The 26,063-nt window shown below is 37.7% G+C and overlaps 11 protein-coding genes and 1 non-coding gene across 14 annotated transcripts in view; 7 read left to right on the forward strand and 5 right to left on the reverse strand.

The window, feature by feature from the left end:
- Positions 1 to 877: 877 nt before the first annotated feature.
- Positions 878 to 4,575, reverse strand: LOC6493683 (prolyl 4-hydroxylase subunit alpha-1). Of its 2 annotated transcripts, XM_001958193.3 has the most exons (10): positions 4,357 to 4,575; positions 4,018 to 4,302; positions 3,145 to 3,964; positions 2,926 to 3,091; positions 2,415 to 2,869; positions 2,070 to 2,360; positions 1,820 to 2,019; positions 1,230 to 1,753; positions 1,027 to 1,174; positions 878 to 962 (listed from the first exon to the last, which is right to left on the reverse strand). In XM_001958193.3, the coding sequence occupies exons 5-10, from the start codon at positions 2,618 to 2,620 to the stop codon at positions 940 to 942; spliced, it is 1,392 nt and encodes a 463-aa protein (XP_001958229.3). In that variant the 5' UTR covers positions 2,621 to 2,869; positions 2,926 to 3,091; positions 3,145 to 3,964; positions 4,018 to 4,302; positions 4,357 to 4,575; the 3' UTR covers positions 878 to 939. The 2 variants fall into 2 exon arrangements, with proteins under 2 accessions (XP_001958229.3, XP_001958228.3); XM_001958192.3 differs by lacking the exons at positions 878 to 962; positions 1,027 to 1,174; positions 1,230 to 1,753; positions 1,820 to 2,019; positions 2,070 to 2,360 and having other exon boundaries at positions 2,692 to 2,869.
- A 119-nt stretch (positions 4,576 to 4,694) lies between these two features.
- Positions 4,695 to 6,778, forward strand: LOC6506268 (prolyl 4-hydroxylase subunit alpha-1). The gene is made up of 8 exons (XM_001958191.4): positions 4,695 to 4,919; positions 4,966 to 5,271; positions 5,336 to 5,541; positions 5,594 to 5,709; positions 5,763 to 6,197; positions 6,256 to 6,294; positions 6,350 to 6,515; positions 6,575 to 6,778. The coding sequence occupies exons 1-8, from the start codon at positions 4,735 to 4,737 to the stop codon at positions 6,652 to 6,654; spliced, it is 1,533 nt and encodes a 510-aa protein (XP_001958227.3). The 5' UTR covers positions 4,695 to 4,734; the 3' UTR covers positions 6,655 to 6,778.
- LOC6506269 (prolyl 4-hydroxylase subunit alpha-1) lies at positions 6,776 to 8,750 on the forward strand. Its single transcript, XM_001958190.4, has 6 exons — positions 6,776 to 7,063; positions 7,117 to 7,419; positions 7,480 to 7,664; positions 7,719 to 8,350; positions 8,405 to 8,570; positions 8,625 to 8,750. The coding sequence occupies exons 1-6, from the start codon at positions 6,807 to 6,809 to the stop codon at positions 8,693 to 8,695; spliced, it is 1,614 nt and encodes a 537-aa protein (XP_001958226.2). The 5' UTR covers positions 6,776 to 6,806; the 3' UTR covers positions 8,696 to 8,750.
- A 22-nt stretch (positions 8,751 to 8,772) lies between these two features.
- Positions 8,773 to 11,258, forward strand: LOC116655761 (prolyl 4-hydroxylase subunit alpha-1). Its single transcript, XM_032453894.2, has 7 exons — positions 8,773 to 8,994; positions 9,048 to 9,199; positions 9,259 to 9,409; positions 9,886 to 10,082; positions 10,142 to 10,695; positions 10,774 to 10,939; positions 10,997 to 11,258. The coding sequence occupies exons 1-7, from the start codon at positions 8,798 to 8,800 to the stop codon at positions 11,086 to 11,088; spliced, it is 1,509 nt and encodes a 502-aa protein (XP_032309785.1). The 5' UTR covers positions 8,773 to 8,797; the 3' UTR covers positions 11,089 to 11,258.
- Positions 11,250 to 13,272, forward strand: LOC6506270 (prolyl 4-hydroxylase subunit alpha-2). The gene is made up of 7 exons (XM_032453893.2): positions 11,250 to 11,473; positions 11,528 to 11,679; positions 11,740 to 11,890; positions 11,949 to 12,145; positions 12,200 to 12,843; positions 12,901 to 13,066; positions 13,123 to 13,272. Exons 1-7 carry the CDS (start codon positions 11,277 to 11,279, stop codon positions 13,185 to 13,187), a joined length of 1,572 nt encoding a protein of 523 aa, XP_032309784.1. The 5' UTR covers positions 11,250 to 11,276; the 3' UTR covers positions 13,188 to 13,272.
- A 30-nt stretch (positions 13,273 to 13,302) lies between these two features.
- On the forward strand, positions 13,303 to 15,376 carry LOC6506272 (prolyl 4-hydroxylase subunit alpha-1). Its single transcript, XM_001958187.4, has 7 exons — positions 13,303 to 13,536; positions 13,589 to 13,891; positions 13,943 to 14,139; positions 14,196 to 14,827; positions 14,882 to 14,935; positions 14,998 to 15,163; positions 15,226 to 15,376. The coding sequence occupies exons 1-7, from the start codon at positions 13,325 to 13,327 to the stop codon at positions 15,282 to 15,284; spliced, it is 1,623 nt and encodes a 540-aa protein (XP_001958223.2). The 5' UTR covers positions 13,303 to 13,324; the 3' UTR covers positions 15,285 to 15,376.
- A 2,324-nt stretch (positions 15,377 to 17,700) lies between these two features.
- LOC6493681 (uncharacterized protein CG13380) lies at positions 17,701 to 18,649 on the reverse strand. The gene is made up of 3 exons (XM_001958186.4): positions 18,439 to 18,649; positions 18,022 to 18,380; positions 17,701 to 17,957 (listed from the first exon to the last, which is right to left on the reverse strand). The coding sequence occupies exons 1-3, from the start codon at positions 18,458 to 18,460 to the stop codon at positions 17,823 to 17,825; spliced, it is 516 nt and encodes a 171-aa protein (XP_001958222.1). The 5' UTR covers positions 18,461 to 18,649; the 3' UTR covers positions 17,701 to 17,822.
- Positions 18,650 to 18,904: 255 nt separating this feature from the next.
- LOC26515276 (uncharacterized protein CG13380) lies at positions 18,905 to 19,410 on the reverse strand. The gene is made up of 2 exons (XM_014910227.3): positions 19,178 to 19,410; positions 18,905 to 19,121 (listed from the first exon to the last, which is right to left on the reverse strand). Exons 1-2 carry the CDS (start codon positions 19,328 to 19,330, stop codon positions 19,041 to 19,043), a joined length of 234 nt encoding a protein of 77 aa, XP_014765713.1. The 5' UTR covers positions 19,331 to 19,410; the 3' UTR covers positions 18,905 to 19,040.
- A 640-nt stretch (positions 19,411 to 20,050) lies between these two features.
- Positions 20,051 to 20,122, forward strand: Trnap-cgg. Its single transcript has one exon. It is a non-coding gene; the product is annotated as a tRNA-Pro (tRNA).
- Positions 20,123 to 20,517: 395 nt separating this feature from the next.
- On the reverse strand, positions 20,518 to 24,222 carry LOC6493680 (ubiquitin carboxyl-terminal hydrolase nonstop). Its single transcript, XM_044714536.1, has 5 exons — positions 23,068 to 24,222; positions 22,069 to 22,470; positions 21,895 to 22,005; positions 21,009 to 21,823; positions 20,518 to 20,931 (listed from the first exon to the last, which is right to left on the reverse strand). Exons 1-5 carry the CDS (start codon positions 23,185 to 23,187, stop codon positions 20,889 to 20,891), a joined length of 1,491 nt encoding a protein of 496 aa, XP_044570471.1. The 5' UTR covers positions 23,188 to 24,222; the 3' UTR covers positions 20,518 to 20,888.
- On the reverse strand, positions 23,467 to 25,290 carry LOC6502849 (nucleic acid dioxygenase ALKBH1). Its single transcript, XM_001958184.4, has one exon. It carries the CDS (start codon positions 25,214 to 25,216, stop codon positions 24,236 to 24,238), a length of 981 nt encoding a protein of 326 aa, XP_001958220.1. The 5' UTR covers positions 25,217 to 25,290; the 3' UTR covers positions 23,467 to 24,235.
- Positions 25,291 to 25,639: 349 nt separating this feature from the next.
- LOC6506273 (protein aurora borealis) overlaps positions 25,640 to 26,063 on the forward strand; it is a 34,949-nt gene continuing 34,525 nt past the window's right edge. For both annotated transcript variants that reach the window (XM_001958183.4, XM_014909213.3), the window contains exon 1: positions 25,640 to 26,052. In XM_001958183.4, coding sequence (XP_001958219.1) covers positions 25,766 to 26,052 — 287 coding nt within the window. In that variant the 5' untranslated portion in view covers positions 25,640 to 25,765. The remainder of the gene's footprint in view (positions 26,053 to 26,063) is intronic.

The following is a 26,063-nucleotide window of genomic DNA, read 5'->3' on the forward strand; positions in this document are numbered from 1 at the left end:
TGTAACATTCTGCACATCTCTTTCAGAACCTAAACAGACAATAAAGACATCTAACCAACCAAATTCTTTAGCCTCAAAGCCATGAATACAGAGTGCGTGCAAAACAACAAACTGGAGAGGGAAGGGCCTTCATGGGAATAGGGAAAATGTTAATACGCGTATGAATGAATGAAAATGCTGAAAATAAAATTCAAAGGCTCTGTGCCGACAGAGTGATGAAAATTAATTTTTCCCCGGCTTTAGACATGATAATGCCACGGCTTACAACCTACTCTATATTGGAGAGTATCTGGTATTTCGACTGCAAACAAATGCCAAATTGACGACTTGTCAAATGAAAGTTATTAGCATAAATTGGTTTTTAATGCCAAGGATTGTGCAGCTCGAGCATCATAATTCGAATATGATTATCACATACTTCTGCATTTGATTTTCCATGGTCTGGCAGTTATATCTCAGCTCGGGCAGGATCCCAAAGTGATTTGTTTACTCAAGGGGAATTGATTGCAGACAAAGACAAACGCATCTGGAGGTCTGGCGGTCCAAGGATACCAGTTCCAAATCTGTTATCCGTCCAGACAGAGAGGTTGCACATATAAATTCCATCCATCCATCGGAAACACGCCCTCTGGCGCACGAGGCAAGTGTAAATTTGCCATTTTTATGGTTTCAGTGTCGCGTCATTATAATTCAGTAGAAAATTAATGGCGTTCAGGACATTCGAATTGTTTATGGGAGACACATTAAAAGTTTCTTTTCGGCAGGAGGACCATATGTTTGTATTTGAAAATATATCACCCAAAAAGCAATCAAGATAAAATAACATGAAAAACAACTGACGCACTTGATGAAGCTGATAATAATGGAACAAAGTAAACACTTTATCAAGATTTAATTTGAATTTAATTCTAATTTAATAGCATGTTAATATAAAGTTTTCTAATACAACCTCTTCGTAGCCACTGAAAATATTAGGAAAAAAATGCATTATAGTCTAAACTAATTTAAATATTTACATAAACTTACTCCACATATTTCCCACGATAAGTGGACACTGATGATGCCAAACTCTTTTTTCGGAATTCAACCAAAGCAGCATAGTTCCCATCCGAGGTTTCAATTTAATATTAAGTGATGGGAAAACAGTTTCTCCACCTTGTTTAACATTATTCAACTGAAAATAATTAATAATTTTGATATAAATTTGCAGTTTTTCACTAAACACTTACAAATATTAAAACATTGGCTTTATGATCTCTTTTAGACATTTCTCTATCATCGGGGTTGTAGTTTCCAGAAATGCCATAATTTATGACCTCTATAACTTCATTAACATTTTTACCTACTCCACTAATGTCCCTTATTTTTTTGTTAATAATATTAACTATTTCATGTTCAGAGCCTTTTAGTTCTGCGATTTTGCAACTGCAGTTCCAAGACAAGTTTTCATCGCGATTCAACTGAGGTCTGGACACCATTTTGAGGGCTTCTGTCTCATTTTTAGTAAGAAAGTTTGGATAATGTCTCAGATTTATTTTTTTTGACAATTTAAATTTTTCTTCGAGTGAAATTTTAGGATATTCCTTTGTACAAATGGCTTTCTGCAGCTGATACATCTTTTCATTGCTTTTGGTAGATTTTGGTGGCTTTTTATCTAAATCGTTTAATTTAAGTAATTGATTATTTATGTAATTATGATTAGGTTGCAGACTCAAAAGCTCATTGGCATATTGCCTTGCTTTTGAATAATGTCCTAAAAGAAAAGAAACGTTTTATAAATCAGGGAAATAAATTTAAATATTATTCACATTAAACCCACCGAGCCCCTTATTTGCTTCGACCAATAACTCTAAAATGTTGGACAATTTAAAAAGTTTAATATCAAGTTCCTTAGGCCGAGGATGGCCCCTGAAATAAATCAAGGCTAATCGGAACCATTGTTCTGATAGGTCGTAATGCTTCATCAATTGGTTTAACAGGCCCATTATAAGACACTCATCCGCACCCCAGTTTTTAACGCTAGAAAAAGGATGCTTTAAATATAAACACAAAATAAATTACATTCGTACTTGTAGCTTTTGCCATTTAAAATTCCACGCGTCATATTAGAGGCATCCAAATCGTAAACGACTTGAATTTTATAAATGGCTGCCATGGATTCTTCAAAGTCGGTTGCTTTGGGCTGTTTTTCTAATAATTCTTGGGAAAGGGACATCTCTTTGATACCCAATTCTTTTCTAAATAACTTTAAATATTCCGGCCAATCATTGTGCATATGTCGCAAAAGTTTAAACAAAACTATTACATTTCCCTTATCTTCCACCATGGAATTTAACAAATTTTCAGTATGCTTTATGGCTCTGTTGTAAATAAAATATGCACTTTAAAGTTTAGTCTAAAAATGTATCACTCACCGCTTAATTGCAAAGTAATGTATAGCTAATTCATTTTTATAGTTTTTTAAATTTGTTACTTGAATTTCTTTTAATGTCAAAAGTTTTAGTTGTGATTCTAAGGATATGGCAAAATCATGAGAGGAGTAAATGCTGTTATTGTGGGCCCTCAATTGGAAACAAATATTTGCAATTATAATTAAAAAACTAAACAGGATTCTAGCCATTTTTGTATGAAACTGAGAAAAAAACTGAGCTTTTTATTGAGATATTTTTTTGTCGAGGCTGACTAAATCAATTTATTATACGTAATGGTTTATTAAAGCCTCATGTGTCTTTCTCTCACAATTTACACTTAAATTAAAGTCGAAAAAAAGTTTCTATTATATTAACCCTTTTAATTTATTTATTTTGAAAGTCCTTGGGACACTTTCGTATAAACGTTTGTGCTTTTTCACGCAGCCATTTGGTGGCAACTAAAATAAAAAAATCAACTTAATAAACAGTATTTAAAATATGCTTAAATACTTACTCCATTTATTGCCCATGAGAACTGGACAAGAAGCATGTAAAACTCGAGAATCTGTAGTTCCATTCGAAAGTAAATTATACCAAACCATCAGGGACCCTTTTTGAGCGGGAACTTTTAAATTTAAGTGTGGAAAAACAGTATCACCGCCTTGCTCGACATCGCTTAACTGAAACAAAAATTATTAAAGAAATAGTTTATGAAATAAGCATGACTTCTTACATAAAACAAAGCTGTAATCACACGATTTCCAGAATTCCAAAAATCAATTTTAGTTGTGGTTGTAAAATCCTGATGCTCATATAAGTGTCCGCCAATGCCGTAGTTACTAATCTGTAGCTTCTCGGAATCTTTTACACTCAATCCTGTGGCGTCTACAATCCGATTATTTAATTTTTCAAGTAAGGGGTGATTGGTATCATCTAACCGCATTGTTTTGCAAGTTCGAAGATTGGAAAAATCCTCAAAAACACCATGGTATTCTGAATATAATTCGCTACGTTTCAAATATGGTGTTGAAAGGTTTTTTAATAATGAGATTTCCTTCTCATTTATCAAATCATGATAGATACTCATAGGTGGATCTAAGAATACCTTTTCCATTTTTATTGGTGCCAATTTTAAAAAGGGAGAAGCTTTCAAGTATTGACATTTTAAATGGACATGAGGATATTTCTTTCGGCAAGCAGGCTTGAACAGATACTTAAATGGCTCGAATGGTTTGATTACCTCTGGGTTTTTAATTAATGCTTCGATTTGGGCCATTTGATCTTCCCAATATTTTGTATTCAATTCAAGATTAAATCCTTTTTTGGCATAATTTAATGCTGTTTTGTAGCGGCCAGAACTTCTGGCTGATTTCATTAGCAATATCAAGATAAACTTGTAAGGAATGCCTAGAACTGCAAACTGTTTTGGGATTGAGTGCTGGTAGTACTTTTTCTGAGCAAGTTTAAACCAGATTTCTGCATTTTCAAAATTTTCATCCAAATAATATGTAGTTCCCACCATCAAACATTCCAAAGCGCTCCATTTCTTGCATCTGTAGATATATAAAAAGCTAAAATTTCTATATCTAAATTAGTTAAGTCTAACCTGTATTGCTTTCCTCTCAGTAAGCCCTCTGACATCTCAGCAGGATCCAGATCATAGGTGGTTTGAAGTCTATATATAGCATAAAGAGCTTCTTTATAATCGGTAACTGATGGCATCCTGGGACGTAACCTTTGAGCCTTTAAAATCTCTTTTGAGCCGATTTGTTCTTTTAGAAAACGAAACCACTTTTTCCAGTCGAAATATAAATGTCTTGCCAGTTTAAATAATTTAAAAGGTTTTAATGAATCTCCAGGCTCTAGGAGTTCCTCCAATTGCTTAATTCCTCTAAAAATATATGATTTTTATTAATGGAATAAATATTTTAAGCCTTACACTTACAGTTCCACATTTTTTAAGCGATTTTCCAAAGCCTTTGAATAGTTGCTAAGATTTTCTACTGCCTGTTCCTTGAGTTGCAACAAGGGAACCATGTGTATTTGAGATAAAGCATAATCATAAGGAATTTGTCGATATGTAGGTTCCTCAATCCCTAAAATAGATTTATCATGAATTAAAAAAAATAAAAGAATACAAAGTTGAATCATTGCAGAAAGTAATGAGACTGAATGCAAAAAATAAACTATAGTAAAAACTAAATACTTTTCACACTTTAATAATTTTTGAAACGCTTTAAATATGTCAGACAGACAGCAACCGAAACAATTGCACAAGTAGAACCTATTTTAGTTTATCGTGTTTCCTCTTAAAGCTAAAAATATGCGGTTTAAACCTACGATTTATTTAACATTACTTATTTTAACGGAAATAAAAATGGAACTCATTACTGATCATGCACTTTCGGTAGTTTACATGAAAAATCTAGTAGATATGGAGGATAATTTCATCGGCGAGCTAACCAACTATACAATAGCTCTAAAGGAAAAAATAAATACCATAGAGAGGTAGTATTTAAAGATGAACTATTAATTTATTAATTCATCGTGTTAGTTTTCTTAAGGAAGTTCGAATTAAACGAGAAATATCTAAGAAAAATCCCGAGGAGTTTGTGTCGAATCCTTTAAATGGTTATTCTCTAATTCGTCGTCTTTACGAGGATTGGTCCTATTTCGAGTTGTACTTGCCAATAGTTGCGGGCGCTAGCCACCTGGAAAATATTAAAAATAATCTAAACACTAACACCGTCCTAGACATGGACATGGAGGATGCTGCTATGGGTATTTCTTCGATAGAAGTATACTATGATCTGGAAGCCACAGATATAGCCAGGGGATTTTTTAGGGGCAAGCAATACAAGTAAAGCACTCATCATCATGGTTATAAAATTGAATACTTAATACATTTATTATTTTTGGAAAAGTGGCACTCTTAATACTATGGAATGCCTTGTTATGGCCAACTACGCTACAATTAATGGCCGAGAACAATCATCTATAAATTGGCATGAGGCAGCTTTCCAACGGTATGAACAGGATGAAATGGAACACGGTCAAGAATTGCGGCAAGTTTTCGATTTTTCGTTACCACAGTTATTCAAAAAATATACAGATTCCTTGATGGTTAAAGGTAGGCCTCAACTTTGCAATAATTCATAATAATGCTGATTGTTTTTGAAAAGGATTTCGAAGAGCCAGTATAGATCTTCTTCGAGGAGTTTCCGATTCCGACGTCAGATTGTGGCAACTTCAACGCCTGCTTGAGAAACAAATTAAAGCTTTTGGGGTCGATGCAACAGTATGTTGAATCATTTTTAAAAATGACTGACTATATTTTTTTATTTCATCTAGTATATTAAGCCGCCACTTCAGAACTTCCAAAGAAACTGTATGGACCAATCAAAAACACCAAATTCAAAACTAAAATGTTTCTATGAACAAAAACGGACAGCCTTTTTGGCAATTGCTCCTCTTAAAACGGAAATATTAAGTCTTGATCCCTATATAGCGATTTTCCACGATGTCATTTATGAAAATGAAATAAGGAGAGTGAAAAATATAACACTTTCTTCGTTCAAGGGTCCTTTGAGGTATTCAAATCGGGATGAATACAACGTCCAATTTGCCAAAGTCTATGAAGATCAGCAAAGTATGTTGAATAAACGCATTGAGGACTTAACAGGAGATGTTGTGGCTAAGGAGGATAAGGACTTTGACGTATACAACTATGGCATAGGAGGAATTTCATATTCCCACTTGGATGTACCCAGTGAAGAAGATGCAGAGGTGGGATATACATATATATGAATCCCTCAATCATTTAAAAAAAATCACAATTTTTCAGGCTGGCCTAGGAAACTATCTTACTAGTATTATGTTTTTCGTAAGTAACATGCATGGTTTTAACATAATTTGTTTATATTTATTTGCACTTTTAGTTGAGTGATTTGGAAGATGGCGGCGCCTTAACGTTTGATAATGAGGGTCTTACAGTTCCACCTAAAAAAGGATGTGCTTTGGTTTGGCGAAATTTGGATAATTTCATGACTTTCGATCCGCGGTTATTCCATTCGTCCTGTCCTGTTATAATGGGCTCCAAGTGGAGTAAGTTTTATTAAAAACCTTAATTAATTATTATTTTAATCAATATAATATTTTTATAGCCCTCGTTAAATGGTTGCACGAAGTGCCTCAAATATTTGCCAGACCATGCCGGAATACTTATCTTGAATTTAATGCTTAAATTGAATTTGTATTTTATTAAGCAGTTTAGTAGTAAAATAAAGACTTAAATACTTAAAAAAAACCGTAACAAGCGTAGAAAATTATTAATTGATTTCTCTTCGGAATAAATTCTTTCAAACTTAGTTTCCTTTTAAAGTTCTGAGGAGAAACATGAGATATTTTGTATACCTTTTATTTATTATTTTTATAATAATATATAATGGATCAAGGAGTGGATCTGAGAAATCAAAAGAAGAAATAGAGGAGGAAAAGGAAAAGGAGGCAAAATGGCAACTTAAATATAACACGGAGTACTACAGTTCCTCATGTATGGGTTTGGTTAAGCTCCAAAAACTGGAAAATGAATTCATGAAAAATTTTACCCTCTACACTGATGATTTGCAGGAAAAAGTTAACACCTTAAACCTGTTAGTTTTATCTGCAAACTTAAATCTTTAAATATATAAGCATTTTCTTTTAGTTATCTTGATTCATTGAAGCGACCCAAACACTTAACTCAGAAAGAAAGAGAGAAGTTTGTATCTAATCCCATAAACTCCTTTGGATTGATAAGGAGACTCCACCAGGATTGGATTAAATTGCAGAATTATGTATATTCCCCTGTAGGAATGGAAAGGCTTGATCAAATGGAAGCCATTGTGAAAAAAGCACCCGAGGCCTATGACATGAATGAGGCCCAAATATCTATCAGTCGCATTGAAACCACTTACGAATTGAAAGTAAATGATTTGGCCAATGGTATTATTTACAACGAGGATTACAGGTTAGTTAATAAATAGAAAACCCATTTTGTTTACATTTTTATACGTGTTTTAATCTCAAGATCTGAGATGGGAGTTAGAGATTTCTTTGCTTTAGCTCAACATAGATTTAAAACCGGCGATTACAATAGATCCTTAGAGTGGCTTGAGGAGGCTCGGCAGTACAAGTCTCTGGAGAACCAAAATAACACCAATAAGATCCTGGGTGATCCTTGGGAAGAGTTTGCTCGCTCCATAATAATGCATAGTAAGTTAAAAAAATAAGTAAAATGTGTAGTGAACCAAAATCTTTCCTTCATAGATATTTCTCTGGAAAATCCATCCCTGAATAATGAAACTATTTACAAACAAGCGAGCAACAAGTTGAAAGTTTCAGAACCTAAAGAAATAGACAAAGTTGTTTACTCACTGCTGACTCAATGGAAAGAAGAAAGCCACAATGCGACCAATAGCACAGAACCGTCTTTAATTGCACATTATACTGGATGTCGAAATCAATTTCCAAAACAAAATAATCTTGTTTGTCGATACAACGCCACCACTACACCATTTCTGAAATTGGCTCCCCTGAAGTTGGAGGAAGTAAGCCTGGATCCCTACATTGTTCTTTACCATAATGTAATATCTGATAGGGAAATTGAAGAAATGAAAGGTCTAATTGATGAAATGGATAATGGTTGGACGGATTTGAATGAAAGCAGGGAAATCGTAAGCCGTCTTGTTTGGTTAACCAAGGAATCAAGATTTAGGAAACGCTTGAACCTGCGTATCAGAGACATCACAGGATTTAATGTTGATGAAATTCGTGGACTCCAAATAGCCAATTTTGGTGTGGGTGGACAATTCAAGCCGCACTATGATTATTTCACGGAGCGCATTTTAAGATTGAATAATACTATACTGGGAGATCGAATAGCTAGCATTATCTTTTATGTAAGTAACTTAATCAACGAGGAGATTTTTGGAAGCAAATAGACTCTTTTATAGGTTGGCGATGTTGTCCATGGTGGTCAGACAGTATTTCCAGATATTCAAATAGCCGTAAAGCCTCAAAAGGGGAGTAGCTTATTTTGGTTCAATACATTTGATGATGCAACTCCAGATCCCAGATCTTTGCACTCCGTTTGCCCTGTTTTGATTGGTGACCGATGGAGTAAGTATAATACTTTAATATTACAGATTTTCCAATCTAATAAGAATATTTCAGCCATAACTAAATGGTTGCATTATGAGCCCCAACTATTTGTGAAGCCCTGCTATCCAAAGATCAGAGAATAATATATGACGTGTACTTTGAATTTAAACCATGAATAAATAAATTAAAGGCATGATATTTCCAACTCGTATTTATTCATATTTTTAGTTTGCTGATATCATTCAATGGAGGTGAAAATTAAAAGTAGTTGGGTCTTCTCAACAATACTCCTCTTTTGGGAGCTTATTTTTGCTGAACAAACAAGAGATCAATCCCAAGATGAAGGGGGACTTATGGAGCTCATAAAACTAGAACAACAATTCATAATGAACCTGAAAGCTTACACTGAAAAACTGAATGAAAAAGTTACCAACTTGCAGGCGTAAGATTTAATTTTTGGTGAGAAAATTAGAAGCCACCTCTTGACTTTTACAGATTTATCGAATCAATTGATTATGGAGTTAATCAAAGCCTAGAGGAACGTGAGAAGTACCTCAGCAATCCACTAAATGCATTTTCACTAATACGAAGGACCCATCAGGATTTACCCAAATGGCATAATTACACGCAACAGTTTGTAGGAATGGGTAATATGGCTAAACATCTTATTAGCTGAAACACTTTCACAGTTTATTATATTTTAAAGAGGAGTTATATGCCTTAGATGAAATAATAGCGCAGTCCCCGGACGAAAATGAAATGAAAGATGCTTTGCAAGGAATGAATCGATTGGAACAAATTTACAATCTGGAAGCCATAGAATTGGCAAAAGGCCGTCTACTGGACAAGAAACACAAGTAAAAAGAAAGGAAAACAATCTTCGGATAAAACCGGAGCGTTTAGATTTAGAATTGAAGAGAATCGATTTTACTTTCCCAAGAAGCCAATAACTATTGGCGAAGTTATTGCCTTCGCTGTGAGCCATATAGTGGAGATATAGTGGCGGTCGTTGGGGGCCTTATAGTTTTCTAGATTTTGGCAGGGGGTCCTCCAAAAAAGTTGATGAAAAATCTAAAAAATATTTTGTTCCTAGATTTTGATGCAAAATGATGGGGAATCTATCTACGAATCGTTTAAGGTTTTCCGCTCAAGAATCGGATGAAAATTTTATAAGATAAGATATAGCCATCGCTGGAGGAGGTAATAATTATTGATAAGGTATAGCTTAGGAGGTTCTTATTATCCGTAACTTGTAGATTAGAAAAGGACCTGAAAGATTATAAAAAATATATTCCAGTTTTATTTATATTTCTCATAAAACTACTATTTTAAGTATTCAACTTTCCATACGTGACTGTGTGGCCTTGGGTGATGATAAATTTAAAAGAAAAGATTATTCAAAAGCATCCATGTGGTTTCGGGCGGCCATCAAACATGAACCTGAAATCCATTCCAATTTAATTAATGAAGTGCTTGGCGATCCCCTGGATAAATTACATTTGAAGTATGCGAAGGCGACTCTAGTTTATGGTAAATAATTTAAATAATTTTTTAATCATAATTCTTAAAAAGAAAAACTAAACTTGCAGCCATAATAAAATCAAATCCAAGGCAAGGTATAAAAAAAGCTGAGGAGATGGCAGATGGAGCCATTGCAAGTGCCAGTCTTCCGGATTTAAAGTCTTTAATAACAGAATTGCTAAGCCAAAGCGATCAGGCAATAATTAGTGATATGGCTCAAAATAAGACTGTCCCTACGGATTATGAATTGGGATGTCGAGGATTGTTTCCTTTGAAAAATAAACTATTCTGCCAATACAATTTCCATACAACCCCGTTTTTGAAGATAGCCCCTTTGAAACAGGAAATATTAAGCTTGGATCCATTTATTTCTATGTTTCATGAAGTGCTTTACGAATATGAGTTACATGGTCTCAAGGAGGACTTGAAAAACCCAATCAAATCTAAAAAATATAAGAAAAATATTACAAATAGATTTTCTCAACGCCTGACTGATATAACAGGCTTACATTTTTCCAAAAGAGATCAAATAAATATAGACAATTATGGGCTTGAAAATCAAGCTGAAGTTCATTACAACTATAAAGATATAGGAGGACCAGTAGGAGCCATTCTATTTTTCGTAAGTTCAGAGTATTATTTTATAATATTTATTATTAAATATACAACATTTAAATAATACTGAATAATTTTTTTTTAGATCAGTGATGATGTTCAGGGTGGTGCCACTGTATTTCCAAAGTTAAAAGTTTCCGTTTTTCCCAAAAAAGGAAGCTGTTTGGTGTGGTATAATATAAAGGACGACGGGAGGTTAGATCCTCGTACTACTCATTCTATTTGTCCTGTTCTTGAAGGAAACTCTTTAGGCAAATATAAAAATTATTAAAAGTTATATTTATTTAATTAAATATGAATCTTTTCAGTTTTAACCAAGACGTTTTTCATGGCAACACAGATGACTAGCCAAACCTGCCTTTTGAATGATTTTGCTCAAAACAAGATTTTTTATTTATAAATATTTACAAATCTTTTAAATCAATCCTTTATTTTTTTTTTCGATGGTATCTAAAATTCGAATAAATTCACTTAAAAATAAGCCATTTAGATTGATAATCAATTTTATAGCATACTAGCATATCTAATGCATTAGATTGCAATAAAACAAAGCTATTTCTGTTTGTTTAATTTTAATTTTTAGTGAATATGTTAGGATTCTTCGGGTCTTTAGTAATTTTCCTCTGTTTTGGCCCCAATTCTGTATGGGGAATTGAGGAAAAAAGCCAAAATGCAAGTCAGTACTATTCATCTACTGTTGAACTTCTAAAGTTATTAAAATTGGAGCACCAGTTTGTGGAAGTCTTCAAAAACTACTCTGAAGAGCTGGGCGGCAATCTGAAAGCGTAAGAATAACCAATTTTAGTATTTACCTTCATATTAATGACCAATTTTTTTAGTTACTTGATCTCAATAAAATATAAAGAAAACCAAACCATAAGCGAAAAGGTGGAGTATATTTCAAATCCTTTGAATGCGTATATGCTTCTGAGGCGCACTCGCGAGGAATTGCCAAAGTGGTTGGATTATTTTAAAAAGATACTTGGGAATGGTAAAGCTTGTTTAACAAATAGAATTTAAAATTCATGAAATATCCCAATTGTCCTAACAGATACATTTAAAAAACTGGACAAACTTGTGCCTTTATTACCAGATGTTTTGGATTTAAGAGAGGCCATGTTGGGATTACAACGGATAGAAACTACTTATGATCTGAGGGTAGACGACTTAGCATATGGTATTCTTCAGGGCAAGCAATATGAGTAAATTATGACATTTACACAATTCTTAGTTAGTAAATGAATCTATTTTTTTTTCAAGTATACAACTTTCTTATCGAGATCGTGTGGCTATGGGACATTTGAGCTTTCAACGACGGAACTACCAGGCGGCTGCCCAATGGTATCGTACGGCATGTAAGCACGATTCCGAGGATAATGAAGAGATACTGAACAAGGTCCTGGGCAATCCAACCGAATTCCTGCATCGCCAACATATCAAGGCCCTTTATGTATATGGTAAACTTTTACTTATTTAAATATAAATTTACATTAATTTTATTTATTCAAAAGGCATCAGCATCTCAGGAGACGACGAGACGGAAGAGGTAGCCCTTTCCAGGATAGAGAACTCCTTGGGTCATGTTGGCAACCAATGGCTACAGAAACTAATAGAAAGTCTTCATAGACCCAATAATGATGTGGAAATAATGAAAGAGCTGTATCAAACGAAGCCACTTGTTTCCACCTTTGAGGAGGGATGTCGAGGCTTATATCAGCAGAAAATGAACCTATTTTGTCGGTATAACTTTACCACAACACCGTTTCTCCGCCTGGCACCTCTTAAACTAGAGGAAATCAATTTAGATCCTTACGTAGTTATGTATCATGAAGTGCTCTACGAAACTGAAATCGAGGAACTCAAAAAGCAATCGGGTCATATGAAAAATGGATATGCGGATCAAAAGAATGGAACCATGTATAGGGCAGTGGTGGCTCGACATTCCTGGTGGTCCGATGAGTCACCTACTAGGGAAAGGATTAACCGGCGAATCAGGGATATGACAGGATTAGATTTTCCCATAACAGACACGCTGCAAGTGGCGAACTACGGGTGTGGCACATATTTTAAACCTCACTTCGATTACACCTCAGATGGCTATGAAACTCCGAATGCGGATGCCTTGGGAGATCGCTTGGGAACTATTATTTTTTATGTAGGTATTTATAAATATTTTCCAATGTAACGCTATATATTTTATTTCCAATTCCAGGCCAGTGATGTTTTGCAAGGCGGTGCCACTGTTTTTCCAGATATTAAAGTCTCCATAACTCCTCGAAAAGGTAGCAGTGTATTTTGGTATAATTTGTACGACGATGGAAGACCTGACATCAGAAGCAGGCACTCTGTTTGTCCGGTTATAAACGGCGATAGATGGAGTAAGTATTTTTAAGTTGAAGTTTATAATTCCTCTCAACAAAAAATTTGATTCCAGCTCTCACCAAGTGGATTCACATATTTCCTCAAATGTTTATTATTCCATGTGGACCCAGGAAGTAGTCTTTCATGCATTTTAAACTTTGAAATATCTAAAATGGAAAAAGATTTATTAAATTATATGGATCTTATTGTAAAATAACCATAACCAATACTTTGTGAAATTAGAGTTTCTTTTTCATTTGTATTTTACATCTGAAATGAAGTGGTTTAGCTTTCAGCTCCCTTTTCTGTTATTTCTTTATTTTTCACAAGTTATTTGTTTTGAAAAGTTAGAGAACCATGAAGACTCCATTATATACAGCACTTCCGTCATGAGTATGGTTAAAATTTTAGAATTGGAAGAGTCTTTAAAAACGAATCTGGAAGTATACGTTAATGAAATGCAACACAAACTGGATCTCATTAAAGTGTAGGTTATAAAATATATTCCTTAGAACTAAAAATATAATTATAAATTCTAGGTTTCAAGAATCAATTAAGCGAGACAAGTTTAAGACTCTGGAAGAAAAGGAAGAATATATGGGAAATCCTTTAAACTCTTATCCCATGCTAAGGCGTCTAAATCAGGACTGGCCAAAATGGCTCAGATACCTCAAACTGGGTATATCTTCCAAAAACATCAAAGAAATGGAATCTTTACTTCAGTCTTCCCCAAGCAATGAAGATCTTCAGGTGGCTCTCAAAGGAATGTCGCGTATAGAACAATTCTACAACCAACATGCTGAGGACTTAACCAAGGGTTTTCTCTTGGGAAAGAAATTTGAGTAAGTCATAACTTGTAGGCTCTTTAAGAATCTAATCCATTTCCTTCATAGTTCCCAACTGAATTCCCCGGACTGTGTGGCTTTAGGAGACTTTTATTATAACCAAACCCAATACTCGGATTCAACGCACTGGTATCGCATGGCATTACGACTTCATAAGTTCACCGAAGGAAAGATATACGAAAAAGTTTTGCATTTAAAAAGAAAAAGAATCTACAAAAAATATGCCAAAGCCATGGTACAAGAAAGTAAGTTTCCAAACAAAAATAATTTACATTAATCAATAAATATATTTTTTAAAAAGCCCTAAAATTAGACAAAAAGAAAGCCATTGCCAAAAATATTCCAGAACTTGAAGCTATGGCCAAGCAGGTGGCAAGAGAAGACAACTATCAGAACATTAAAAGGACAATCGATGAACTATTAACTGGAAAAGAGCGAATATTCCAAGAGGAAGCTGCCAGAAATAAGCGTAAGCCTTCAAATTTGGAACTAGGCTGCCGAGGAAAGTGGCCCAAGAAGCCATCACCAACACTAACATGCAGATATGTTAGGGAAACCCATGATTTCTTGAAACTAGCACCATTGAAAATGGAGTTTTTAAACATGCAACCCTTGATAGTTCTTTACCACGATGTCCTTTACGAAGGCGAGTTCAAATCGATGCGGGATATAGCCATCTTTAATGCCACCATGGGGGATGGGTGGACTTATGTGGATTTTGACAAAAAAGGAAAGCCAAAGCGACAGGATCGAGTGGTGAAAATGATCACTTTTCAGGGAACCACGGCAGAGTTTACACTTAGAATCAATAGACGGATCGCGGATATGACTGGGCTGGAGATGAACGAAAATATGGCTCTACATTTGACCAATTACGGGTTGGGGGGACATTTTGGTAAGCATGTTGACTATGTTGAGTTGGCCAAACGTCCGGTGAGTAGTTTAGTTTTTATAATACAACTTAATTTAAATACAATATTTTTCCAGCCTAATTTCTTTGGGGATTTAGGAGGCGATCGAATCGCCACAGCTCTTTTGTATGTAAGTAGGATTACAAGATATTTGGAAATTAGGATTAAATCCTTCAATTTTACATATTTCAGGCTAGTGATGTTCCTTTGGGCGGCACCACCGTCTTCACCAAATTAAAATTATCCATTGAACCGAAGAAGGGAAGTGCACTAATCTGGTTCAACTTGAACAATGCCGGAGATCCTGATCCGATGAGCGAGCACTCCGCCTGCCCCGTAGTCCTGGGCTCTCGATGGAGTGAGTTCCATAAGCAAACCTGTTAAAAATAACTTTAATAAGTATGTGTTGATAATTTACAGCCATTTCAAAGTGGATACACGAACGCCAGCAACTGTTCAAGAAGCCCTGCTTTGCCTAGTACAATGTAGAATGTATCACTCTATTAGAGCCTCCATTAGGAGGGGGCATCTCTAAATAAATAGCCATCGCCCGAGGCGAGGACAATGTCGATGCACATTGGAAGTTGGAAGGGGAGAAGGGAGATGTGACACCAGAGCCACACTTTGGGCCTCCCTTTCTTTGTTTGCCATAAAAATTGCAAGTGCCACTAAATCCAGAGCCAGTATTGGCAGGGAGGAGTCTCCGACGGGGGCGCTAAGCTTATGTGCTTGCCCCAAATACCATTTAGCGGAAGTGCACACTTCAATAATGGAAAGAGGGCGGCTGGAGCAGTCGAGTAGTCAAGCGGGGGCACGAGGACAATAGCCAGTCGAGGTACTTAAGCCAACTTTGTCTGTTCTGCATCCAGGAGTAGACAGAAAGGGTGCAGCCATGTGATTTAAGGGGTCAGGGGAGCAGTCCAGTTTACATGGATATTTTCCACCAGGGATGCAAATGGGTTTTCCGATTTATTAAACCAATTTAATGGCTTACTTCCGTATAGGATGATTACAAGATAATGCCATTGGTAAGCACTCCTAATAATCTTAACAATTGGTACTAGAAAATGTGCCTTAAAATATTAAAATCTTCTTAAAAATACACAATTACTATTTTCTCTTTCAAAAATAACACAAAACTTGCATCCCTGTTTAACTAAAAACTGCATAATTTGGAAAATTGTGTAGGAAGCGAATATTCTCAAAAACTGTTACACTAATTGGAATATTTTTGAAGTGGCTGCCTCAATAGTGACCCTAATACACGGCCAAGTTAGACGGGAACTTTAAATGAGTTTAAAAACAACTCGGTTTGGTGGGGGGACGAGGACATGGACCGAAGCGAAGCGAACGAAACGAAATCAGCATGAAAGCAATTGTCCAAGTTGTTCCAAAGAGCCCGCAGGCAAAAGACACTCGGACACACAGGCAGCCCAGCCGGCAGGACAACTTCCAGAGAATCCTCTTGCTGTTTCTGTCAACGGAACTGTTTTTGAAAGGGGTTAAAAGGAAAGGCACTGCCGGATGATGGCCCCAGTCGAGTGGGCCAAGAAGTCTCTGAAATGTTGTTTGTATAACCATTGAATTTACGATCCATAGTTAAGAATTAACAATTTAACCAAGGAGTTGCTGTTGTTGACAAAAAGTTGTCAAAAGCTTCAAGCTGCTAACAAAAATGATTACTCTTTATTGCCAGAAATGTGTTTTTAGGGATAATAATGCGATTCACATTTTGAACTCAACGAGGAGCAAAGTTTTTAAAGTTCTTGGTAGAATATTTTTAAAGATTTCTTAAAATATTTTCCAAGCCTAAGGTTAAAGCACTTATGAGTACATTCATGACAACCAGACCATTACATTTTGCCCAGAAGTGCATCTCAAGGTAGTAGGGCATTGTCCTATTCAAATCGACGGCTCCAATGACTTAGCCCAAGTTTGCCGCATTGATTTACCATGAGTCGCCTGTTGAAAGGCCAGGACACGGAAGCCAAAGTCCAGGAGAAGTAAATCCATTCGAATGGCTTGCCAAGTTGTTGAGAAAAGTGCAGGACCGAGAGCAAGAAAAATGTGAGAAAAAATATAGAAAATAAGCAGAAGAAAATGCAATCTAAAGCGTCTGCACTTACCACTTGCCGAGCAAAGTTGTCAAGAGAACCGCAGAACACAGGACGCTCAGGACACCACAATGTGTCCACGGGGACCTGGCTTAGGGGCATTGTAAAGCGATTCCGAAATGTGCTGAACTCCTAAGTGATTGAATTGTTATCGCTGACATGAATTTGTTCGCCGATTTGAATGGAAGGAGTCCGGGAATCAACGTTGCCATCGTGAGATGGCAGATAAGTTAATGCAAGCGCACAAAATACGAATATTATCAACTAACCGGATATGACTCAGCTGTCAGGGGAGACCAGAAGCTATGGTTGTGCAGTTAACTCCCTTGGATGAGGCGACGAGAACATGTGGAGCTGAAAAAAGCACACTCGAGGGATTACAGAGTAATATTATTAGAGGTTTGAACATTTGATTATAAATACCTTGAGAGCCATCTTCTCAAAGCTACTAAAGAATAGTTCATATATGTAGCTATTTTCAAGGCAGTACATGCTTAACATCTCTACGATTTCGACCACCACTGTAGGAAGGAAGGCAGGCAATTCGATTGAATGCACTTACATAGCGCCGAGTCACTGCCGCAGTGTCAAGCTGCTGCAGCGACTAGGCCATAAGGGTTTATGGTGGTCATGTCCGTGCCGCAGTTCCTTTCTGGCAGCTTATGTGACCCCTCCACTAAGAGATCTCCGCCAATTGTGTCACTGGATTAAAGCTAAAAGTAGACTGGGCTGAAAGTTAACATCACATGGATGGCCCACCTTACAGAGAAAACATTGAAAGTTAAAGGTACATTGATTTATACACCATATGGAATGTATTTAAATAAGAAATATAAAGTTAACATGCAGCTCAAGTCAAAATAAAGTAATTTGAGTGTCAAACTCAAAACGAAAAACTTAAATTCAAAGATCATCGTCGTCCGGCAGAGGGGCTTCCTCAAACTTGCAGATTTGTTCCCAGCTGAGATTCGACGGTTTGATCAGACTGATGGGTGCTACGCAATAAGGGCACTGCTGGAAGTCCATTAGAAACGCTTCCTATAAAGCAAAACGAGAATATGAGGAGGTCAGAGGAATAAAGAGGCCTTGGGGGCTAGCTCACCGAAGGATGCTTGTCACAGATTTCAGCGACTCTACCGTGAAATAATTGATGACACCTTCCACACTCATAAGCTATCGAAGGGCGCATACAGATGCACGGTTTGCGTCCCATGGTCTCGACCGGGACCTCGCATTTCAGCTCTTGTGACTGATTTGCAGCCAGACTCATGTCCACTCTGGTGGCCAGGTTGTTGTTCAGATCGCTCTCGGATTTTTTTCCCATCTCGGTCAATGGAGTACGGACGAAGGCCTTGGGTTCCTTTGGACGATAAGTGACACCACGCGGCGATGAGGCACTCAAATTGGGGTACCGAATGCTTAAACGAGCAGCAATATCGGTAGGACTAGTTCCCAATATTTCTAAAATAAAAAAATATTCACTTTTCATACATACCAATTATTTTGAACTTATTTTTACCTTTTGATAGTTTGTATTCCATTTTTATAAGTAAAGAAAATTTTTAAAAATATATTATATTATTTTATTATAAGGGACAACTGTGTAGCTCGAAAACTTCCTTTGTAATGAGGAAATTAAACATTTTCCTGAGGTTCTAAGCTCTAAAACATATTTTCGACGCCAACTTTGATTAATGGCGCTTGCCAGTATTGGAAAATTTCGAAATAGGTTTCTGTCGATTAGTGTTAATTGTTTTTAGTAATGGGAGCTTCTTAAAGGTGTTGTAAACTACTTGATATTTTTTATTACTTTTCATTTTTCAAAAATCATTCTTTAAAAAAAACAAATTTGTATTCACATCTTAACTTTTATATTTAAAGAAAAATGTACTTCCCTATGAATCATGCTTTAAAGCTATTGTTTGTTTGCAACTACCCCAGCAGAGTCGCAGCCCTGGTGATTTTTCTATAAAATAAACAAACCCTTTTATTTACAAATTTCGCTTTATTTCAACGTATACATTATGCTTATGTATAGTATCTGCTCCAGTAATGTTTATTTTTATTTGCAAGCTTCGTCAACGACAGCATTGCATTTGAATATTTATTCTTCATTGGGGCTCAATTTTGGCCAGTGATCTGCAAATAATGAACATTGGCCCCGCAGAACGCACAATGACGAGCATCCATCAGAAAAGTCACCTAAATGGACACAAAAATCAATATTTAATTGCAATTTTCAGATTTTCGCTACCTACTTCAGGATGTTTTGGGCATTGCTGGGAAATGCGTCCCACAAAAGTTTCCTTGCAGTGATTGCAAAAAATAACACTGCGCTTCCGCTCACAAATGCAATATTTGTAAGCGGAATGGATATAGTTTGGAAAATCGTAGGACTTTTGTAGATCCATTGTTTTTTTTCATCCGACGATCAGAACCTTCTTTGTTTCTTTCAGCGACTATGATCCACGACCACAGCTTACAACTTTGAGGCGTTTGCCAACACATTTCAGAGGCAGTCTTCCAAGCTTGCCAAATTGGTATATCGGTAGTGGAACAATTATTTTTATTTATATTATTTTTACTAATATAATTCCGATTAAAAAAAGATATTTTACATTCTTTCTTTTCAGCCTTTTCAATGTTGGTGTAGTACCATCTGTTAGCGATAAATAAAACTACTGATTGTGATATAAAATGGCTGTGATATTAAATTCTTCAGAAAACTTTATTTATTAATTAAAATTTCAATTAAAATCTTGTTTTGTAAAATATATAAAACTTAAGTTTAAGTAAAAAAATACCAGTTTTTAATAGATTTAAAATTTAGCGCTTAACAGCCTTACTTTCAACACCATTTCGAAAACTTGTCCAACACTGGCAGGTTTGTGTCTTTGATAGAAAAGCCTTTTATACACATTTTTTGGTCACACCACAAAAGATGCTCAACGCAATTTAATTGAATTTGCTTTGCACATATATTTTATTTTGTGGGTCAAATCTTTATTGCTATTTTTTAAACTTTTATGGGAACATATTAAACGTTTATTGCACTCTCGACGCAAATGTTGCCTCGTTCTCATCCCAGCCACCGCTTCTTAAGTGTACAATCCGGCGCTCCACCTTCAACTGGCTCGTTGGTCTAGAGGTATGATTCTCGCTTCGGGTGCGAGAGGTCCCGGGTTCAATTCCCGGACGAGCCCAAGCTAATTTGAAATTAATTTTTTTTCTATTTTAAAGTAGTTATTTTAAATTATTAAGTGTTACTTTAGTGGCTATTACTTTATCAGTGTTTGATTTCATAATTTTTTTGGAAAAAGACTAATAAGTTATAATTTTTTGTGGTAAGACTTGTTTGTATTTCTATGGAGGCAGCTTAAAAAATTATGTCGGATTTAAAAAATTATTTGTAGTTATATACATAAAAAATAATACAGCAGCGTCTACAAAAGATAATCTTTGAAATAATAAAAAAAAAGAGTTAAATTTTAACAAATTCCACCCTAAAAGACCTCCTTTTCACCAGAAATATTTTGTTCGTTTTGAGCTTTTTTTTAAGATCCTGGTATCCTGGTAATAATATGTACATGCATAAGGATTGTTTTCTTTATATCATGGATTTAGTTTTAGTTTTACTTTTGTGGATTGAAAAGTGGGAGAACCCCTAACAAGTTACTCGGTATTTAGATTACAACTTTAAATAGTCTGTGAATAAAATAAATTCTTGATGGATTTCATTTTTAAACTTTTGAGTGCCGGAGCTGAACTAATCTCAAGCGAGGGAATACCCAGTATGTGGTTTTTTTTATTATAATTTTTGTTTTTAGTTAGTATTACTTAATTTGTAAGCGCTGCCGCGGCCTTGTCTCTCTTTTGTATTCTTTATTGTATTTATTTATTCGTTATGCATGGGTATTGTGTGTGTATATGGTGTTTGGGGTGCAGTCTCTATGGATGTCCACGGATGCCTCACTCGTACTCCAGCACGTTTTTATGGTAGAACAATAAATAACTAAAGGATGAATGAAAAGTTTATTAGATAAGTATCCCAAGTAATCCTTAAACTATAATAAATAGAAAGAATCTTACCCCTCGCTGTCTAGCACCTGCTTGAGCGACGCCATCGTTATCACATGATCATCGCACTTCACCCAAGTGTCCTTCTGGTGGCGCACATACGCCGTATAGTGTCCAGTGTCGATGGTGCCCACATGGTTGACCACGGCGTACAAGGAGAACCGGAAGTCTCCGTAGGCATTCTTCTTCTCGGACATAAACGGCGTCATGTCGAACTCCACCGGGAACTGGATGAACGAGGAGATCTTGCGGTCGATGAGGGCCGAGTGCTCGAAACGTTTGAGATGAAAAGAGACGACACTGGGCAGGGTGCGAAGGCTGAACTGCTTGGTGGACTCCTGGTAGGACTTGCAGGTGGAGCACTTGATCTTGGCCGCCGATCCTAGGTGTTCGGCCCGCGTATACCGCTCCAGGCAGTCGATCAGCGTCTTGGGAGTGACTCCACCATGCGTTGTCGTCTCCCCCAGGTCCAGCGATATGTCCCAGAAGGGATCAAAGGTGGTGGAGACACCGTTGCAGGCCTGGCACACCACATCGCTCTGCAGCATGCCGGTGAAGATCTGGTCGATGATGCAGTTGCACTGTCCATAGCAATGGGAGCTGCTCGAGCTGCTGGAATTGGTGCCGCTGCCGGAGCTGGAGCTGTTGCTCTTGTTCTCGTGCTCGGCCTTCGCCTTGACGCAGTGACGATGCAGCACGTCCAGAGTGGCAATAAAGAACTCATGGGCATCCTGTTGCTCATACCCGGCCAGGTGCTTCGCATGGTTCCAGATTAAATGCAGTAGCCGGTGCAGGGACAGCGGCGAACGGGAGCCCGAATAGAACTCCTGGAGGAAGATTAGATAAGGGATTAGGGTACTTTCTAATGATTTATTTTGAATCCTGACTGTCCACGCACCTGGAAGAGACGCGAAACTTCGCAGACGAGACATTTGTGCGAGGACTTACTACCGCAATCATGGCGATCCGACATAAAGTAGTCACTGAGCAGCGGAGTGTGAACCAGGGCCTGAAAAAGCAACCAAAGTTAGTCCCTTGGGTTCAGTTCTCTGTCTCTCAGACAGGACATTACCTGGACAATGCAGTTCATGAAGCAGGTGGCCCCCAGATTTAGGAGCCCCCTCAGACCGATTGTCTGATTCGGTCTCACCAACCTCCGGCGCGCGTTGGCCAACAGCAGATTCGTCTCCTTGGCTGTAGGAATCCATGGCTGCCACCCCAGACTCTTCTGCAGATCCTTGGCCTCCAGCTTCCGGTTGATTAGCGCATACTCCCTGCTCCTCGCATCGTAGATGAAGTCGCGGCACGCGTAGCAGTAGAGCGTTCCGTGCGAGAGCTCCAGGGCCACGTTGTGCTTCTTCGCCCGCAGGTGGCTGGTGATGTGGGCGCCACGGCATCCGAAGTAGATGCAGTGCAGGCAGGCGTACAACTGGATGCCATAACTCCCGCACTCGAAGCAGTTGCAGTGAATGGCCTGTGGAGCACAAAATCATATCTAACTTATAGGCTACTTTTCAGCGAAAAATAAAAGTGTATTCTGATAAATAATTAAATTAATTAATCATTCTTATCAATCATGTTTCGATTAATCAAAATTTCCCGTCAATACTGATCATTTGCAAGTTATACCACGTGATTGGGTCAGTGACCTTCCCAGTGACTGAGTCACGGTTTATGCTTGCTCATCTCCTTTTTACTTTTTGTCACTTCCCCTCTTTCTCATTCTTTATCACCTTTTTCGTACATGCAAAAAAAACTAAAGGTGTTGCGAAGGGTTAAATTTCCCCTAGAGATGGGAAGTCCTTTAAGGATAATTAAGAATATTTCTTATATATTTTATATTATTATCAAATGAAGCCTAATTAATTATTATTAAAAAATATTTAACTTAAATATTTTGTTTTTGTTTATTTTTCACAAATTAAAAAATCACGTGACTGAACCCCGGCTACCTTTACGTCGTGACTTAGTCACGATTATGCAAATATTTGATCATCTCTATTTTCACAGCTTGGCTCTTTCCACCCCCACCCCTACTACCTGGGTCGCGCCGCTCGAACTCTGCTCTCACCTTCTTCTCTCGCGCATCTCTGTTGACGCAGGCCGCGAAGTAGGCGTCGATGACCCGGAATGTATCATAGCTGTGCTCCTTCACGTAGCTCTGATAATGCCGGCAGCCCGTCTCTGACATGACAGCGCTGCTGGCGTCGGCTGTGCTGCTGGCGGTGGCGCTGACGTTGGCGTCGAGCTCAGTCGCTAACTTTTCAACGGTGCGCAGGGACCGAACAATTGAAAAGTCAGCGGCGTTCAGGGGACTCTTTTGGCTTTGACCCTTTGTTAGCTGCTCCTCTTCCTTTTTCGCTTTCGTTGCGCTTTCTCCGGCACCCCCAACGCCGGCCCCGCCGCCACGCCCACCTCTTGCAACAGCTTCGCCGAAAAATGCCGCACACCGGCCGGCAGCTGATGTTAGTGCTCCTGTTGTTGTTGTTGTTGCTGGTGTTGGTGTTGGGGCTGAAGAAGCTACCGTTTCATTCGCGGCCGTTCCCCGGCCCACTCCCGCCCCCGGACGCTTGTTGTTGCCTACGCCTACGCCGATGCCCGCAACGACTGCACTGCCGCTGCTATAGGTGCTGCTGCTGCTGGCACTGCTCAAAACGCTCGTATTGCTGTCAACACTATTCTCTTTTGTTTTCGTTCGTTTTGTGCACGGCTGCGATGGCACGAACGCTTTATCACACTTGCGCTGTTTTCGCCGAATTTTGGCCACTTTTGCGCTCTGGCTGCGAAATGATATTAAATAGGAACTCGGCCGGTTTTCGCTTTTTTTCTATCTATATTTCAGTGACTTTTCGCGTTTTTTCTGTTTCGGTTTCAGTTTCTGCACACATACACGCAGCCAGCAGCTGTTTCACGAACTCGTGAGAGTACCTACTCGTGCCGAATCGTGTGAGAAAATTTACAGTCGTTGCGACTTTTTACATTTTACTTTGAGTTATCGGTTCGTATCGGTTACGGTGACAGTGTGCCCAGCCGCATAAGTAAATACCTGTCAAGTATTTTTTAATTTAAATTATTTAAATTTAATTTAAACAAAGTTTCATTGTAATAATGCCAGCTAAATTGTAATAAAGACTATTTAATCCTTATTATATTTTAAAAAAGAATATATTTATTTTTTGTACAATTGTATCAGACAAAATAACTCTTAAATAAAATAAATAACAAAATACAGCTTAAATCTAGTTTAATTTTAAATCACCTGGTTTTAGGACTTGCCGCACGTTAATATTTATACGCGAATCGGCGATATAACTACAAAAGGGCTGCCAATAATTGGAATCTGCCACTTGTTCGAATAAATCAATGTCCAAAAATTTGAAATTTTCCAATTTAGATTCATTTGGAAGACTATCCGTCGACATATTCGTTGTTTGAATAATTCGAGGAACTGCGTGGTAACAGAGACGGGATTCTCCGGACATTACTAAGACATCGCCGCTCTCCAGGTATATAGCAGTGGGTTTCTCCTCCAGAGTTCTTCCGCCGATGAGGAAAATCGCTGTTTGTCCAAAACTGAAGGAAAACAAGGGGGCTAAGTGATTTGGTTCAGAGTGATCTGTGTGGCCCGATAGGCTGCTTCCCAATGGGTAGTAGTTGACAATGGCGGCCTCTGACCTAAAGTCCTGATACCCCAAATAGGACGAAAACAATTGGCAGAGCCTGCTCAAATCCTCCGGGAACGGGGACTTGGAGTGCTCATTGTAGATCTTGGTGTCCCAATCGTGATGGTAGCCCAAAGTTGTCCAGCGCATGGCAGCCTTGATACGATGCCTTTCTGAGGGATCTTTGCATTCCTGGAGCTCCTTCCACCAGTCGCATCTGACGGAGTCGTCGAAAAGCCTTTCATTCAGATTGACAATGTTAGGCGCCCTTGGGTAGTCGCGCAGGCACCGAGCTATCCAATAACGCTGGCCATGATCGGTGAAGGGATTTCGTATCACCAGCAAGCCGGGATGACTTTTAAGGACAAAAGTTCGCCACGCACGTGGGCTTTTTAGTCCAGGAAACTCAGACCAGTTGGTGTCTTCATTATTGAAGCTTATACGCTGTGCTTTACTATCCTTCTCCGGGTTGTCGTCAATTTCATCAAAACTAACCACTTCGCTGAGGTCTGGGCTTGTGCTTTTCACCTTGTATTGCTTAAAAACAGTCTTAAACATATTATGTTAAACGGTATTAATTGTTTTGGCAAAATAAAAACAAAGGTGTGACCGAATTTGGCGCTGTTTCAGTGTTGCGAAGTAAGCAATTTCTTAACTGTAAATGAACCGGCTTATTCATCAGCGTTTAATTTTTGTTCAAATCTAAATCAAAATCTATATTTGTGAAAAAATAAAATTTAAGGCTATTATAATATATAAAATAATCATTGTTAAAAGTATTTTGCATCAGAACCATTTTAAATATTTGCAAGACACATTTGTAAGCTATTTGTAAAGCTTAAAAGTAAAGTAACTTTATTCGATACATAATAAATAGTAAAATAAAAGAATCACATTTCTTTTAATTTCTTTAAATTTTTAGCTTCTTTTTAATTTCAAATCTAGCATATTTTGGCGCGCAAACCCGCCAACACTGATTAATTCATCGAATCGATAACATTGGCGCTTGCCCACACTGCTGCATTTGAAAATACTGATCCTTTTTTGACATCTGCCTCTCGCCCTTTTAGTTTAAGACAAAATTGGACATAATTGTGATTGAGAAAGATGCCAAACAGCGAGGTCCGGACGCCCCAGGCAATAAAGAATAGGTACTTCACAAATCTGAGTGAGTTGAAGTGTAGGGCGCGTAGAAATAGTGCCTCAATTAGCAACAATTCCGGGGCGGCGTCGGTGGCAACGCCAACGAATGGCGGCAAGGAAAATCAAAATGGAAAATGTAGCCCTCAGATGTCGGGATTTGTGTGCACACCGCCTCCAAAAAGACTGCACAAGGTAAGGAATCCGTTCGAAGGAGCTTTGGCCGATCGCTTGCACCTTCCGTTGATTGCCAGGTAAGCATTTT

The sequence above is a fragment of the Drosophila ananassae genome, chromosome 2R, assembly GCF_017639315.1.
Source record: "Drosophila ananassae strain 14024-0371.13 chromosome 2R, ASM1763931v2, whole genome shotgun sequence".
NCBI classification, from domain to species: domain Eukaryota; kingdom Metazoa; phylum Arthropoda; class Insecta; order Diptera; family Drosophilidae; genus Drosophila; species Drosophila ananassae.

Bases quoted from the DNA above. Each gene is read 5' to 3' on its own strand.
- LOC6493683 (XM_001958192.3), bottom strand. From the start codon at position 4,562: ATGATTCAACTTTGTATTCTTTTATTTTTTTTAATTCATGATAAATCT. The intron at 3,965-4,017 runs GTTAGACTTAAC...ATATATCTACAG, and splicing joins CTGAGAGGAAAGCAATACAG to ATGCAAGAAATGGAGCGCTT. The intron at 3,092-3,144 runs GTAAGAAGTCAT...TTTTTGTTTCAG, and splicing joins TGATTACAGCTTTGTTTTAT to TTAAGCGATGTCGAGCAAGG.
- LOC6506268 (XM_001958191.4), top strand. From the start codon at position 4,735: ATGCGGTTTAAACCTACGATTTATTTAACATTACTTATTTTAACGGAA. The intron at 5,272-5,335 runs GTAAAGCACTCA...TTTTTGGAAAAG, and splicing joins TTTAGGGGCAAGCAATACAA to TGGCACTCTTAATACTATGG. The intron at 6,516-6,574 runs GTAAGTTTTATT...ATATTTTTATAG, and splicing joins TATAATGGGCTCCAAGTGGA to CCCTCGTTAAATGGTTGCAC.
- LOC6506269 (XM_001958190.4), top strand. From the start codon at position 6,807: ATGAGATATTTTGTATACCTTTTATTTATTATTTTTATAATAATATAT. The intron at 7,665-7,718 runs GTAAGTTAAAAA...TTTCCTTCATAG, and splicing joins TCGCTCCATAATAATGCATA to ATATTTCTCTGGAAAATCCA. The intron at 8,351-8,404 runs GTAAGTAACTTA...ACTCTTTTATAG, and splicing joins TAGCTAGCATTATCTTTTAT to GTTGGCGATGTTGTCCATGG.
- LOC116655761 (XM_032453894.2), top strand. From the start codon at position 8,798: ATGGAGGTGAAAATTAAAAGTAGTTGGGTCTTCTCAACAATACTCCTC. The intron at 8,995-9,047 runs GTAAGATTTAAT...TGACTTTTACAG, and splicing joins AAAGTTACCAACTTGCAGGC to ATTTATCGAATCAATTGATT. The intron at 10,696-10,773 runs GTAAGTTCAGAG...ATTTTTTTTTAG, and splicing joins TAGGAGCCATTCTATTTTTC to ATCAGTGATGATGTTCAGGG.
- LOC6506270 (XM_032453893.2), top strand. From the start codon at position 11,277: ATGTTAGGATTCTTCGGGTCTTTAGTAATTTTCCTCTGTTTTGGCCCC. The intron at 11,474-11,527 runs GTAAGAATAACC...CAATTTTTTTAG, and splicing joins CTGGGCGGCAATCTGAAAGC to TTACTTGATCTCAATAAAAT. The intron at 13,067-13,122 runs GTAAGTATTTTT...ATTTGATTCCAG, and splicing joins TATAAACGGCGATAGATGGA to CTCTCACCAAGTGGATTCAC.
- LOC6506272 (XM_001958187.4), top strand. From the start codon at position 13,325: ATGAAGTGGTTTAGCTTTCAGCTCCCTTTTCTGTTATTTCTTTATTTT. The intron at 13,892-13,942 runs GTAAGTCATAAC...TTTCCTTCATAG, and splicing joins CTCTTGGGAAAGAAATTTGA to TTCCCAACTGAATTCCCCGG. The intron at 15,164-15,225 runs GTGAGTTCCATA...GATAATTTACAG, and splicing joins AGTCCTGGGCTCTCGATGGA to CCATTTCAAAGTGGATACAC.
- LOC6493681 (XM_001958186.4), bottom strand. From the start codon at position 18,460: ATGGAATACAAACTATCAAAAG. The intron at 18,381-18,438 runs GTAAAAATAAGT...TTTTTATTTTAG, and splicing joins GGAATACAAACTATCAAAAG to AAATATTGGGAACTAGTCCT. The intron at 17,958-18,021 runs GTGAGCTAGCCC...TTTGCTTTATAG, and splicing joins TCTGTGACAAGCATCCTTCG to GAAGCGTTTCTAATGGACTT.
- LOC26515276 (XM_014910227.3), bottom strand. From the start codon at position 19,330: ATGGATCTACAAAAGTCCTACGATTTTCCAAACTATATCCATTCCGCT. The intron at 19,122-19,177 runs GTAGGTAGCGAA...GTGTCCATTTAG, and splicing joins AATGCCCAAAACATCCTGAA to GTGACTTTTCTGATGGATGC.
- LOC6493680 (XM_044714536.1), bottom strand. From the start codon at position 23,187: ATGTCAGAGACGGGCTGCCGGCATTATCAGAGCTACGTGAAGGAGCAC. The intron at 22,006-22,068 runs GTAATGTCCTGT...TTGCTTTTTCAG, and splicing joins TCATGAACTGCATTGTCCAG to GCCCTGGTTCACACTCCGCT. The intron at 20,932-21,008 runs GTAAGATTCTTT...TTCATCCTTTAG, and splicing joins CAGGTGCTAGACAGCGAGGG to TTATTTATTGTTCTACCATA.
- LOC6502849 (XM_001958184.4), bottom strand. From the start codon at position 25,216: ATGTTTAAGACTGTTTTTAAGCAATACAAGGTGAAAAGCACAAGCCCA.